The following is a 16,006-nucleotide window of genomic DNA, read 5'->3' as shown; positions in this document are numbered from 1 at the left end:
TAGGTGAATTGGCCATGCTAAATTGCCCATAGCGTTAGGTGAAGGGGTAAATGTAGGGGAATAGGTCTGGGTGGGTTGCTCTTCGGAGGGTCGGTGTGGACTTGTTGGGCCGAAAGGCCTGTTTCCACACTGTAAGTAATTTAATCTTGGCAACCAGAAAATGACCTGTTTATGTGTATTCCCTATCCCTGTTTATTAGCTAATCTTCTATCCATGCCATTACATTATTCCCATACCATGAGCTTTTATTTTCTGAAACAAGGTTTGCAATGGCCTCATCTGAAATGCCTTCTGGAAATTTAATTAAAGTCCACCTTTCCCTTTATCCAAGCACATGTTAAGTCCTCAAAAACACCAATAAATTAGTTACACATGATATCCCCTTGCACAAAACTATTTTGTGTAAGCCTAAGTACCTTGAATTTTTCTAAGCGCCCTGCTGTCATATCTTTAGTAATAGCTTCTAACATCTTCCCTATGACAGATGTCAAGCTAACTGCCTGTAGATTTTGCATTCTGTCTCTTTCCCTTTTCTCTTTCCCAATGAAAGGAACCTTTTCCAGATCTAGGAATTTTGGAAAATTAAAAGCAATGCATCAAATTTCTCATTAGCCACTTCTTTTAAGTTCATAAGATGAAATCCACAAGGTCCCGTTGACGTGTTAACCACAACTTACTCACTACACCTTCTGGATGATAACAATTTTATTGACCCTTCTTTACATTTGCTGTTTGACAGCTATTTCTGAGAAGTTACTTCTATCCTCGACATGAAGACAGGTGCAAAATTTCTATCAAATGTATCTATCACCTCCCTATTTTCATTTATTAAATATCCAGAATCACTTTCTAGAGGGTTCACATTCAGTTTATTCACTCTTTTTAAAATGTCTATAGAAATTCTTACTACCTGTTTTTATAAAATATTTCCAGATAACGTTTTCTCACAGTCTAGTTTTTCTTTCCTCATGAATTTTCTAATCATTTTTTGATGTTATTTTATTTTATGTCCAATTATTTGTGCCTGTCATTTATCTTTGAGCAATTAGATGCCCTTTTTTGAGTTTAATTCTGTCTTTAATTGTTTTTGTCAACCTTGGATAGTACATCCCCCCATTTTTCTCATTGGAATGTAACTATCCTGTGTATTCTGAGATACCCTTAAGTATCTCTACTGATCATACCCTTAACCTAATTTTAAATTTACTTTAGGTAGCTCTGCTTTTGTGTCCTCATGGTTTCCCTCATTTGAGGTTAAAATGCCAGTATTGGATCCATTCTCTCTTCCTCAAACTGAATGTAAAATTCAATCCTGTTATGATCACTGTTACCCAGTGACACGTTCACAATGAATTGTCTTGAGGAAGAAATCAAAGTAAGTGGCTATCTTTCCACCATTTGGCCCGACCATCTTTTGCTCCTTCAGGATTAACCTCTTCAGTTGTCTTTGGTGTTCAAGATTTTGGGAGGAGCATACATTGACTTCGAAGAATCTACATCTAGTCACCAGTTGCTGCTTCCCCACTGTTAGCCCTAAACCTGCAGGATTTTGCACAGCGCACCTTTCTATTCAGATTAGATCAGCTTCTCCACAGAAGAAGACCTCCATTAATGATTAAGGCCAGGGCTCTCAGACACAGGCCGGGGAATGTTTTGCAAAGCCCACTGCAAAATGCCATCGATCGAGCTCTATGACAAATCAAAGAATAAAGTTAAAAGTATTGATTTATGCTTTGGGTACTCCTGATTACACGATATTTCCTAGGTCAGGATTGAGGAAAAAAGTCAGGAACTGGGCTGGTTAAAGACAGACAGTGGAAAAAGGGCATGATGTTGATCTTTAAACTATTAGGCATAGACACTGCAGATGGAAAGAACTGCCTAACTTAGATTATATTTAATATGAGTTAGTATGAAATTAGATTAGAGAATGCAATAGAAAAGGTTCACAGTCATAGAGTCATAGAGATGTACAGTATGGAAAATGATCCTTTGATCTAACTCATCCATGCCAACAAGATGTCCTAAATTAACCTAATCCCATTTTCCAGCACTTAGCCCATATTCCTCTAAACCCTTCCTATTCATGTACTCATCTAGATGCCTTTTAAATGTTGTAATTATACCAGCCTCCACCACTTCCTCTGGAAGCTCGTTCCATACACACATCACCCTCTGCGTGAAAAAGTTGCCCCTCAGGTCCTTTATAAATCTTTCCCTTCTCACATTAAACCTATGCCCTCTAGTTCCGGACACCCCCACACCAGGGAAAATACCTTGTCTATTTACCCTGTCTAGGCCCCTCATGATTTTATAAACCTCTGTGAAGGTCATCCCTCAGCCTCCGATGCTCCAAGGAAAACAGCCCCAGCCTATTCAGCCTCTCCCCTTCAACCCTGGCAACATTCTTGTAAATCTTTTTTGAACTCTTTCAAGGTTCATTCTCCAGCTCTTCACATGCTGCCTGATCTGCTGCGCTTTTCCAGCACCACACTCTCGACTCTGGTCTCCAGTATCTGCAGTCCTCACTTTCTAACGGCATGAATTTCAGCCACTCAAATGTAGTATCCATGTAATAGTTGACGCCATAAGTTTAACTGAAAAAGTAGCAAAAGGTTTGCTTATTACACAAGTATGTGCGGTACTAGGTAATAGTTTGGATGCTGAGTGTCGCTGTAGTCACTCTTTGAATAAATGGGCCCTAAAACTGGAGAACAATCAGGTTATATTCACCTGGATGAAATTGATTGGAAATTTCCAGTTATGAGGAGAGCTTTCACATGAAAGAAGTGAAACTATCACTGTATTCTAACAGATGAAAGGCTTAACAGACAATCAATTTTTCAATGTATAATTTCAGTTACACCACACTGTAAATTTTTGCTATAAATTCTGTGTTAGGATCGAGCCCTCCACTATCACCTGGAGCGTCGATCCGAAAGCTAGTGTGCTTCCAATTAAACCTGTTGGACTATAACCTGGTGTTGTGTGATTTTTAACTTTGTACACCCCAGTCCAACACCGGCATCTCCAAATCAGGGCAGGAAAAAGTTTTGATTGAGGGAACAAGGAAGGCTACCTGCTTTGGTTTGAAATCAGGATTGATTAAGTTAGAATTGTAAGTAGGAGAGTGGACCTACAAGTTAAAAAATCTTTCTTTACTCAGATAGTATCTGAGACATGGAATGATTTGCCAGAGAGTATTATACCTTTTAAGGGGAAAGTAGAAAAACATTTCTGGAAGAAAATACCTGGGGATTATCTTGGGCAGTGTTCATTGCTTCGATGGAAATTTAGCAGAAACCATGTTTATGCAGGGCATTTGAGGTTTCCATTAATCTTCTGGCAAGTCAATGGCAGCAGGTCAAGACAAATCCCTTCAAAGCTCAACATATTGACCTGGACAAAGTAACAGGGCCATGCAAAGAAGCTGTGACAATCAGATTGATTTTAAATGGTGTTAGCTAATTACTGGTGTGAGGATTATGAAATGAATTCCCAACCAGCCTGCACAACACCAGGCACATTCAGTGCGTATCACAACTGAACCTATTGGGTACAAAGCTACTGAATATTTGAAACAGCAGTAAGGTACACCACAAGTTATACCTTACCACAATAAACAAAAATAAAACAAAGAGCAGCCAATGCTGGAAATCAGAAGCAAAAACAGGAATTGCTGGAAAATTCAGCAGGTCTGGCAGCATCTATGGAGAAAAAGCACAGTTAACATTTTGGGTCCAATGACCTTTCTTCAGAACATTCCTTAAATAACTCCATAGAGGCTGGTATTGTGTTATCAAGTCACTCTTTATTTATACATGAACAATTCTTGATTATAGTACTGCCTCATACAGTGTCAGGATCTCTGACAAACACTGTTTTTACCTGTAAGCCAGGGCTCCATGGCTGAGGCTGTTAACTTGGTCAATCAGGGAAATCACTACAGTTCCCTTAACTCTGCTTTCTCTCCACAGATACTGCCAGACCTGCTGAGTTTTTCCAGCAATTTCAGTTTTTGATAACACAACAAGCCTTCAGCAGTCAGTAAGTTAGCCAGATTCAGTCAGTAGGTGGTATTTGCATGATATAATCTACATATGCCGGACAATTAAGTTGCCCAACAATTGGGACAGCCAACACCTGCCACGTGCCAGGTATACTTATAGTGCAGTCAATGTGTGAATTAACATCGATTGTAAAATGTTTTTCAAAAAAATATTAAAATAACTTTTAACTCAAACAAACTCAAATGCTGATCATAAGCAGCAGTATCAGGTTACAACTGCATGATCTGTAGAGGGCTAAGCTAGGAAGTACATCTGCTGCATAAGGGAGGCTGGAGAAGTGCATTCTCAACTGTTCTATTTTGATGATGAAATTCAAGAAGCTGCACAAAAGTATATAAATGCACTATTTACCATTGAGAAATAACCTTTAAGTCCAGTGATTCCGACACTACTGTTAATTGTTTATTACATGTGTTTAATTGCACACCGGTGACAGACATTCATTTGGAATTCATTTGTGCACTTATAAGTAGGCACAGATTGAAGTTCATAGAACCCCTACAGTGTGGAAGCAGGCCATTCGGCCCACTGAGTCCACACCGAACCTTCAAAAAGCATCCCACCCATATCCTTACACTATGCCAATGACCCTTCATTTCACATGGTTAATCCACTTAGCCTGCACATCCCTGGACACTATAGGCAATGTAGCACGGCCAGTCCACCAAACCTGCATATCTTTGGACTGTAGGAGAAAATTGGAGCACTGGACAAAACCCACACAGATACAGAGAGAACATGCAAACTTAAACAGCAGACATTCACCTGAGGCTGGAATCAATCCCAGGTCCCTGGAACTGTGACATAGTAGAGCTAACCACTGAACTACCATATCATCCAGTTGTGGATAATGAGTAAGGATATGCATGTGTCAAACATGTACTTCTGTAAATAAATACTTGTAAAAGTGTAGTAATGAGCTTCAATCTTCCCTTCACCTACTGGCCTATTAGAACATAATAATGAAAGCAGAAGGATGAAGAACGGAAAAATTAAAATGCTAGTGAATATGTTGAAAAAGAGCAGAAACTTAAATGTAAATTGTTGATGTATAATCACTCTCCCATGTAGTTAGAGCCTGAGCCATATAATCAGTTACATCCTTCATAAAGAAGAAACAAGGTATTGCCTTAGTATTTTCATTTTCTTTTTAGATTAGATTACATTACAGTATGGAAACAGGATGAAGAACGGAAAAATTAAAATGCTAGTGAATATGTTGAAAAAGAGCAGAAACTTAAATGTAAATTGTTGATGTATAATCACTCTCCCATGTAGTTGGAGCCTGAGCCATATAATCAGTTATATCCTTCATAAAGAAGAAACAAGGTATTGCCTTAGTATTTTCATATTCTACCACAAGTAAAATCAAAAGTATTTTGCCACATTGATGTCCATTACTTTGATGCAGTCGCCTGAGTCAGGAATTGAACCCGGGTCTCCGGCGCTGTGAGGCAGCAGTGCTAACCACTGTGCCACCATGCCGTCCACAAGTAAAATCAAAAGTATTTTGCCACATTGATGTCCATTACTTTGATGGTAAAAAAAATTGTATTTTCCATTAGGTTCTTGGGTGAAGTTTACAAGAAAGTTAACCTGCTACATACTTCTGAGGGGAAGTTAGGTTTGATAGATGTTGTAAAATGTTTTTTCCATGGAAGAATATCTTTTGAATTTGAACAGCTTGTACAAAGTTTACTGTTCTCTGAATCTGTCCTAGCATTTAAGTTGCTGTATTGTATTATATTCTCTCATATGTGTAAGTTGCTGGTTCCATCTAAGGCACCAGTGAGATTTCTGTCTTATTTTTCTTTGGCAAAAATACAATTAATTCATGAACTACCTGTAAGAACAATAAAACAGGTCAGTACAGCTTTGCAGAAATAGAGGGGAATTTGTCACTGATGAGTCCAGAGCCACGTGTGAAAACACAGACATTGTGATCATGAATACAACAACTGAAAGTCCTTTAAGTAATGGATTCTGTCAGGGGAGATCCAAGATTGCGGTGCCCCAGTAAGTCTGAGTCTACAGTGCTCTGCCTAAGACTTAGACAAAATGGGGCACCCACCTTCACCTCACTCTTTGAATCATTTAGGATAGCTTTTGCCCAGCGCACTCAGTCATTTTACATCAAACTTGGATAGTTTAATGTTTTTTTAAAAATGACGAAGGGCAAAAACTCACACAGCTCGCAACAGGCAGGGACCCCTCCCCCATCTCCTCCCGCAGCAGCAGAGACGTCCGTGGCAGCTTCTGGGGACTTACCTTCGGTGGCGAGCCTGATCTCCGAGATCGCCAAACTCCAGGAGAAGATCGACACCTTCATCGAGGAGACCTGATCCAGGTGGGAGTTGATCTCGGTCACGCTGCAGATTAAAAAATTCTAGCAGCATGTTGGAGGGGTGGAGCAACAGGCCGCAGCCTCGGAGATTGCTGCTGAGTCATTCGTGGGTCAGGTCCGGGCTCTGGAGCAGCGAGTCCGGAACCTTGAAGAGCGCATTGACGACATTGATAATTGAGGTCGTCGGAAAAATATTCGGTTGCTGGGCCTTCCCGAATGGGAAGAGGAAGGGAGAGCAACAGCGCCTGCTCGAGGCTTGCTTGAAGGCAGCTGAGACAGCATATCTTAACAGGCTTCCATTACTAAGTTACAAAGGATCACAGCCCTTAGGGCAGCCTTGAATGCCGCACTTACTCAAACAGTAAAGAGGGAAATATTATTCGCAAAGCAAAGATTATTTGAATATGGTAACAAGCCTGGCAGATACCTAGCATACCTTACTAGAAAGAAAAAGGCTCCTCAAGCCATTACATCCATTAGAGAAAATGCCGGTACTTTGACTTGTGATCGTAAAAAGATCAATACTGCCCTTAGAAAGTTCTATTTTGAACTGTATAAGTTGCAGGACTGTGAGGATAGAACTGGGAAGATGGAATCCTTCTAACTCGGAGCAGGTGTAGATCTTGAATGTCCCCTTGACAACCCAGGAAGTACTCGACACGGTTAGGCAGCTTCAGAGTGGTAAAGCGCCTGGGCCAGACGGATTCCAGGTTGATTTCTATAAAGAATTTCTAGGTGAACTGGCTGAGCCACTCATAAATATGTATAACTACTCACGCAGTCAGGGCTGCCTCCCGCCTTCGTTGAAAGAAGCAAATATTTCTCTCATTCTTAAGAAGAGAAAGGCCCCAGGAGATTGCTCTTCATATGGACCCATATACTTGTTAAATGTGGATTTCAAAATTCTTTCAAAAATGTTAGCATTAAGTCTGGACAGAGTCTTACCATACATTATAAAAGAGGACTAGACGGGGTTTATAAAGGGTCGCAGGTCAACTAATAATATTAGAAGTGTCTTAAATATGATACAAGCCTGTCAACAGGGAACAATACCGGGTTTAGTTGTTTTCCTAGATGCAGAGGAGGCATTTGATCGGGTTGAATGGCCATATCTTTTTTACACGCTGGAAAGGTTCGGTGTCAGAGAGGTATTTACTAAATGGGTTTCAGTATATATAATGATCCCAAAGCAGCGGTAATCACCAATTGTTTAGGTTCGGATCACTTTAATGTTGGCAGGGGCTGTCGTCAGGGATGTGCTCTTTCACCATTATTATTCACGCTAGTGATTGAAGCACTAGAGGAAGCTATTCAAACTGACCCTAATACAACCGCTCCGAGGGTTGGATCGGGGAAGCACAAAATTACTCTGTATGCGGATGATGTCCTCCTTTTCTTAAGTGATCCTTTGACAACCGTGCCCTGCGTAATTCAAGTGGTCAATCTATTTGGTATGTTCTCAGGTTACAAAATCAATTTTATGAAATCGGAGGCCATGTCATTGGGTGGTCTTGCCAGTGTATCCAATTTAACGGATGGATCTTGCTTTCCCTTTCGGTGGTCACTGGGAGGTTTTCTATACTTAGGTATTTTTATCACTCCAATGTTTGGTCAGCTGTATAAAGCCAATTGTGTACACTTATTAGAGAAAATAAGGCAGGATCTTCAACACTGGGGAGATCGCCCAATATCCTGGTTAGGCAGAATAGCCTTAGTTAAGATGAATATCCTACCTCGTCTTCTATATCCTATGAGAATGCTCTCCTTGATGCTGCCGAGACAGGCGTTGCGCAAGCTTTACGGCTGGCTCGGCTCCTTTATTTGGAATCATAGACAGCCCCTTATCAAATTAGCAAAGCTGCAGCTTCCACAGGCAAGGGGAGGACTGGACTTTCCAGATTTCAGGAGGTACCAATTGAGCTCCTTATTATCCTATATAGCTGACTCTGCCTCTTGTGACCCACAATCAATCTGGTTAGATATTGAGACCTCCCAAGCAAAATGTCTCCTCATCAATCTTTTATTTAAGGACAAGATGAGAGTTATTATGGACTATTTAAAACTCTATTGTATTAAATACAATTAAAGCCTGGAGGATAATGCAACAAGATGAGCGTAACCTGCAAAAAACTTACCCTTATACCCCCTATAGTGGGAGCATCAGGATTCCAGCCAGGGCTGACAGATGCCCTGCTTGGGAGACCTGTTTGATGGGGAGGTTATTTTGCGAGCAGTTTGCACCAGAAGTTTGGACTGCCTAACAGGGACCATTTCGGTATTTTCATATACAAGACTTTATACAAAAGAAGACCACACTGATAGTCAATCCCTACAAATCGGATAGGGAAAGGAGAGTGCTATGGCCGATGGGGCTGCCCTCAGTCAGTACTCTTTACCACTCACTATACAATAAGGTACCGAAGGACATGGAACGATAAAACCTGGAATCAAGAATTAGGGTTGGAAATCTCTTTAGAAATGTGAGAGGACATCTGGGAAAATGCCAGAAAGATCTCTATCTAATAGAACTCAGGCCATTCGATTAAAGTTACTCCACAGGGCTCATATGGCACCTGAACAACTTGCAAAATTCAAGGCAGGAGCATCCCCAATGTGTCCGAAATGTAAAATAGAAGTTGGCACTCTCACGCATTGTCTATGGACATGCCATAAAAACCGCAGATATTGGGAGAGAATAGAAAATGCCTTGACAGAGATGTTGGGTACGGAGATTAGATGGGATCCAGTGTCTCTTCAGATTTTGGGGTCTTCAGATTTTCCCTCCCTGGATGTGTACGGGAGGAAATTATTTACCATTCTCTCCTTTTGTGCAAGGAAAAGTACTTTAGTGAATTGAGTAGCTGAAGGCCCCCAAACTTTCGAACTGGCACAGGATAGTCATGGAATATATCCCCTTTGACTTCCTCACAAATATGCTGCACCAAAAAATGGAATTATTTCATAAAACATGGCAGCCCTCTTTGAACTATATCGGCACAGATATTTTGGCTATTCTGTCCAGGGCTTTTGTTTAGCTGTGGTAATGGTTCTGGCTGGTTCGGGGACCCCCGGGAGGAGGAATGCCGTATAAATATGGGTTTTATTATGACTTGATGTAAATCTATTTTGAGCATGTATCTAGTTATTTAACTACATTTACTTAGTAATGTATGATATCCTATTTTATGTTTTGTTTCTTTGTAGAATAGATTAGTAGTTAGTTGGTTTTTTTCCCCCTTTCTTTTGTTTTTTAAATTTTTTAATTTAATTTTATATTGGTGCTTATACTTGTTTGTATTACTTTTATAATTTTGTAAAAAAAAGTCTTTTAAATTTTCTTTTTCGGATAAAAATAACTATAAAAAAAGTAATGGACTCTATGAAAGGAGTGATATGGTGATTGATAATATGATACATACAATTTTAGCTGAACAATCAAACGGCAAATTGACAACCTCCTTAGCACAGGAAACCTTTGTAAAAAAATTCAGATGATTGGCGGATGTCTCAGTTAGACTTTGGGCAAAACTCAAAGCTGTCTTCTGTGCTGTGATGTAGTTCTCCTGCTCCAGAAAGTACTATAATTATTTCAATGTTTTTCTAAAACATTTAATTGCTTTACATGCATGGTCACTGATTTTCATCAAACTTGTGATCTCCAAGACATTTCAAAGGGGAACTTGGGTGTCACATAAGGCTATTGGAGATAGAGTTTAAAGCAAGTGATTTTGTATTTATGAAAGGGAGAATCATGGGGAATGGCAAAGCTCTGACACTATAATAAATCATGTGGTAACTTAGTAGTTCATTGATATGGCAATCAATTGTTGTGGTTTATTCCTCATGATTAATCAGAATCACTTACAAAATCTCAGACTCTATGCAGCTGTTAGAAGTAAGTTAGATACCTTGAACCTCCAATGGTCATGGATCTTGTGAAGAAAGTCCTAAGGAACATAATATGGTCGACCAAAGGTTGACTAAAAATAATGTAAGTCATCATGACACACAGGACAGAGCTATCACAATCAAAGGCAATTCTTCCAGAGGGGTGCACTGAATGGAGACAGCTCACAACTGAGGGATGTGCAAAACAAAAGATGCTGGCAAGTTTAATTACTGGTTGGATGTTCAAGATGATAGCTAAGAATTAAGGCCCATAGACTGGCATATTGAAATAAAAGAGTGGAGTATAAGAAAGCACAGTAGAAGCACTAATAGTGGAACTGGAAGTGATGTCTGTGTCAGAAAAAAGTCACCTACTGCAGAAAAGTCCTCTGCTGGTACAAGGGGGAGATCTTACAGTCATCGCCCCACCAAACATAAATTTGTAAGTAGAAGCGCTAGCTTAAATAGATCACATAATAAAATAATGGCCACAGAAGTGTCTCGGAACTGGAATCTCCTGGTTGTTCCCTGAGACTGGGCCAGATACTAGTTTTGATGTGCTGGAGGGTGAAATACCCAGAAGTACAAAAGATTTTAAAAGCAAATAAAACTTTTAAAAATGTAGCCAAGATAATTGCATTCTCAAATTCTCTTCTTTAGCAGACTTAATTGACATGAATATAATTGATACAACTAATCTCAGTTGTATCCTTCACCAACTGGCTTTCTGGAATATATCAATTTCCCCATTTATGGTTTCAGAGACACAGGGCAACAGAATCTGATTAGACCTCCCTTCATCCTTCCCATTCCTGAACTCTGTGCTTCAGAAACACTTTTAAAATTTCAATATCCCACACTGTCTATTGTACCCTTGTACTATCCAGTCCCAGAGTGTGAAAGGCCAGTCTCTGACCTACAGTCCCCTCCATATTAGGTTAATCCTCATTGTACTCCCTGCATTTATTACAAACTCACCTCTCGGAGAATTGAGTCAAACTCTTCCTTGTTGAAGAGCTGCTCATTAATAAATGAATCTGCTTCTACTTCGTGTTCAACAGCCTAAAGGGAGAGAGGAAGAGAAGGCAAGAAATTAAACAGGCCACACAGGAGATCTAGCCTTGGGCACAACTGATGATCTGGATGCAAATGATTCTTGTTTTTAGAAGTTAAATTTAACTCAAGTTTTTATCAAACTCATTTGTATATCGATGAATGTAGCATCTACCATGGACCAACTCAAACTGGCGGTGTTTTAGATTGTAGAAACCTTTGGCAGGTAAAAATAAATTGCTTGGTGTTTACATCATTGTTGTGTAGTAGTCAGTTTTGGAGTAAAATTTGAAAAAAGATAAACATTTTAGAAGTATATTGTATAGATGAGCTTATTGGTGTCCATGCTCCTAAAAGCAGCTTTAATCCTGAGAGCCCTCCACAAGCTACAATGGATGGGAACTCACAATGTCAATTAAGTAAATCTGCAACATGGGCAGGGCTAGTTTTAAGTGCAATTTCCTTTCAACTAGCACAAAACAAAATTGCAGAACTTTGATTTGGGCTGAACATAATTTGCACTTGAAATTTCTTGATTTCGTCTAATGGTTTAGCCAATTTCTGGCAAATTGCATTGAGAAGACCAGTGCAACAGAGCATAAATTCTTGTGCATTGGATTCATAGCTGGTGTGTGCTCTGGTTTTTAACACTTTGTCCAGTACTTGTGGTCTTGTGTTCCTAGACCCTGTGGGGATAACAGTTATTAAACAGATACTTCCTACTTGAACTAAGGTTGAGATCCCAGGATTGTCAATGAACCCAGTGAATCCCTCACTGCTCCATAAAGAAAGAAAGCTCAGCTCTGGTCACTGTATTGACAATTAAGGTCCTCAAGCTTCTCTGAAAAAATGCAATTTCCCTACCAATTTGTGACAATCCCCATTTCAAGATGGCTCAAACTAGAGAAGAAACATTCATGAAGGTGCCAATTGTAAGGAACATCTCTGATAAGCCCAAATGAGGTCAAGTCCATATAGTGGAAGGAAGGTCTGAAAACATTAGCATCCCACTCATCTATTTGAGCAAATACTACCTCCTTTGCCTGCAGTAGGAATTGTGGTATTGAACCAATACTGGACCATTTAGTCCCTTCAGAGCCAAAAAACCCCCAGAAAGAATGCAATCTTCAATCTTGAGGGACTGTGTTAAAGACTACTTAAATTTATTTCGGATTGAGGACTAAAAGGGGAAAACTTTGTACGAAGATGTTTGCAGTTGCAGAAATATGTTACCTGGAGCACATTGTGAATTGTAATTAAAACGTTGCTTTCTTAGAGAAGTGAAAGCACAGTCCAGACAATTAGGCACCCCCTGTTATGTGTTTCCAGGGCATTTCCTCCTGGAGACAGCATTTTGTTTGGCTTTTTAACTGGCATCAGCTGTGTGTTCCAGTGAGCTCAACATGGAAACAACCTTCTGACTGGATTCACTGCAGTTTAACACATACCCTGAGAGAAGAATGAAATTGAAGATGACAGATGTCCCAGATGCACACAGTATCAACATATCTCTCTTGCTCCCTCCCTCTCTCTCTCTCTCTCTTTCTCTCTATGTTCCTCTACTCTGAAAAGTTAACCTCTCTGGGCAATTTCTCTGTCAAAACAGCAGGGAAAAACTACATTCAGAATTGCCGAAAGGAAGAATACTAAAGTCTAGAAATATCCCTGGGTCTGACCAACCAATCAATGATCTAACGACTAATCACTACTGTGCAAGTTACATCAAAGTATCAAAGAAAAAAGGAAAACGGACTATACAACCAACACAACTAGTTTTGTGATTTTGGATTGGTGATTCAGAACTGTGTTCCTCTGACTATTTTTCTTTCATGATCACAATAAATAGTTAACGTTTGTGTTAATGAGATTAAAGAAATGGTATGCATATTATTTTAAGCTAATTTAGTCAATTTGATAAAATTGAACAGTTTGATGACTTACATTTGTGATGGATTGGGGAATGGTGGTGTTTGATTTATTGCGCACTATCTCCAGCGAATTCTGACATTGCTGAAGGTGATGAATTGAGGAGATGAACAAACCGCCCAGACATATATATAGAACATAGAACAGCACAGCACAGTACAGGCCCTTCGGCCCATAATGTTGTGCCAATCATTATCTTAATCTAAGTTCAACCTAACCTACACACCTCTCAATTTACTGCCATCCATGTGCTTGTCCAGCAGTCACTATTATCTATTCTGCCAATAGATAATAGACAATAGCAATAGGTGCAGGAGTTGGCCATTCTGCCCTTCAAGCCTGCACCACCATTCAATATGATCATGGCTGATCATCCTTAATCAGTATCCTGTTCCTGCCTTATCTCCATAACCCTTGATTCCACTATCCTTGAGAGCTCTATCCAACTCTTTCTTAAATGAATCCAGAGACTGAGCCTCCACTGCCCTCTGGGGCAGAGCATTTCTCACAGCCACCACTCTCTGGGTGAAGAAGTTTCTTCTCATCTCTGTCCTAAATGGTCTACCCCGTATTTTTAAGCTGTGTCCTCTGGTTCGGCACTCACCCATCAGCGGAAACATGTTTCCTGCTGCCAGAGTGTCCAATCCTTTAATAATCTTATATGTCTTAATCAGATCCCCTCTCAGTCTTCTAAACTCAAGGGTATACAAGCTCAGTCGCTCCAGTCTTTCAGCATAAGGTAGTCCCGCCATTCCAGGAATTGACCTCGTAAACCTACGCTGCACTCCCTCAATAGCCAGAATGTCTTTCCTCAAATTTGGAGACCAGAACGCCCACAGTACTCCAGGTGTGGTCTCACCAGGGCCCTGTACAGCTGCAGAAGAACCTCTTTGCTTCTATACTCAATCCCTCCTGTTATGAAGGCCAGCATACTATTAGCCTTCTTTACTACCTGCTGTACCTGCATGCTTACATTCATTGACTAGTGTACAAGAACACCTAGATCTCTTTGTACTGCCCCTTTACCGAAATTGATTCCATTTAGGTAGTAATCTGCCTTCCTGTTCTTGCCACCAAAGTGGATAACCATACATTTATCTACATTAAACTGCATCTGCCATGCATCTGACCACTCACCTAACCTGTCCAGGTCACCCTGTAATCTCCTAGCATCCTCCTCACATTTCACCCTGTCACCCAGCTTTATATCATCAGCAAATTTGCTAATGTTAATACTAATACCATCTTCTATATCATTAACATATATTGTAAAAAGCTGCGGTCCCAGCACTGATCCCTGCGGTACCCCACTGGTCACTGCCTGCCATTCCGAAATGGAGCCGTTTATCACTACTCTTTGTTTTCTATCAGCCAACCAACTTTCAATCCAAGTTAGTAAATTGCCCCCAATACCATGCGTCCTAATTTTGCTCACTAACCTCCTATGTGGGACTTTATCAAAAAGCTTTCTGAAAGTCCAGGTACACTACATCTACTGGATCTCCCTCGTCCATCTTCAGAGTTACATCTTCAAACATTTCCAGAAGATTAGTCAAGCATGATTTCCCCTTCATAAGTCCATGCTGACTCTGACCTGTCCTGTTACTACTATCCAGATGTGTCGTAATTTCATCCTTTATAATAGACTTCAGCATCTTTCCCACCACTGAGGTCAGACTAACTGGTCTATAATTTCCTGCTTTCTCTCTCCCACCTTTCTTTAAAAGTGGTACAATATTAGCCACCCTCCAATCCGCAGGAACTGATCCCGAATCTATCGAACTCTGGAAAATAATCACCAACGCATCCACGATTTCTCGAATCACCTCTTTCAGTACCCTGGGATGTAGACCATCAGGCCCCGGGGACTTATCAACCTTCAGACCTAACAGTCTCTCCAACACCAATTCCTGGCAAATATAAATTTCCTTAAGTTCAGGTCCTTCAGCCACTGTTACCTCAGGGAGATTGCTTGTGTCTTCCCCAGTGAACACAGATCTGGAGTACCAATTTAACTCTTCTGCCATTTCTTTGTTCCCCGTAATAGGTTCCCCTGTTTCTGTCTTCAAGGGCCCAATTTTAGTCTTAACCATTTTTTTGCCTTTCACATACCTAAAAAAGCTTTTACTATCCTCCTTTATATTTTTGGCCAGTTTACCTTCGTACCTCATTTTTTTCTCTGCGTATTTCCTTCTTCGTAATCCTCTGTTGTTCTTTAAGAGCTTCCCAGTCCTCCGTTTTCCCACTCATCTTTGCTATGTTGTACTTTTTCTCTTTTAACTTTATTTGTTTCTTAACTTCCCTCGTCAGCCACAGCCACCCATGCCTCCTCCTCGGGTCTTTCTTCCTTTATGGAATGAATTAATCCTGCATCTTCTGCATTATACCCAGAAATATCTGCCATTGTTCCTCCACTGTCATCCCTGCTAAGGTATTGCACCATTGAACTTTGGCCAGCTCCTCCCTCATTGCTCCACAGTTCCCTTTATTCAACAGAAATATTGTCACTTCCGATTGTACCTTCTCCCTCTCAAATTGCAGATTGAAGCTTATTGTATTATGGTCACTACTTCCCAATGGCTCCTTCACTTCGAGGTCCCTGACCAATTCTGGTTCGTTGCACAATACCAGATCCAGAATAGCCTTCCTCCTGGTAGGCTCCAGCACCATCTGTTCTAAGAATCCATCTCGAAGGCACTCCACAAAGTCTTTTTCTTGAGGTCCA

The 16,006-nt window shown here is 40.4% G+C and overlaps 1 protein-coding gene across 1 annotated transcript in view; it reads right to left on the bottom strand.

The window, feature by feature from the left end:
* Positions 1 to 220: 220 nt before the first annotated feature.
* aire (autoimmune regulator) overlaps positions 221 to 16,006 on the bottom strand; it is a 43,480-nt gene continuing 27,694 nt past the window's right edge. Inside the window, exons 11-12 of the mRNA XM_043702923.1 lie at positions 11,281 to 11,364; positions 221 to 1,689 (exon numbers count right to left, since the gene is read on the bottom strand). Coding sequence (XP_043558858.1) covers positions 1,609 to 1,689; positions 11,281 to 11,364 — 165 coding nt within the window. The 3' untranslated portion in view covers positions 221 to 1,608. The remainder of the gene's footprint in view (positions 1,690 to 11,280; positions 11,365 to 16,006) is intronic.

This window comes from Chiloscyllium plagiosum, chromosome 13 (genome assembly GCF_004010195.1).
Source record: "Chiloscyllium plagiosum isolate BGI_BamShark_2017 chromosome 13, ASM401019v2, whole genome shotgun sequence".
NCBI classification, from domain to species: domain Eukaryota; kingdom Metazoa; phylum Chordata; class Chondrichthyes; order Orectolobiformes; family Hemiscylliidae; genus Chiloscyllium; species Chiloscyllium plagiosum.
This window is presented reverse-complemented; position numbering and strand designations above follow the sequence as displayed.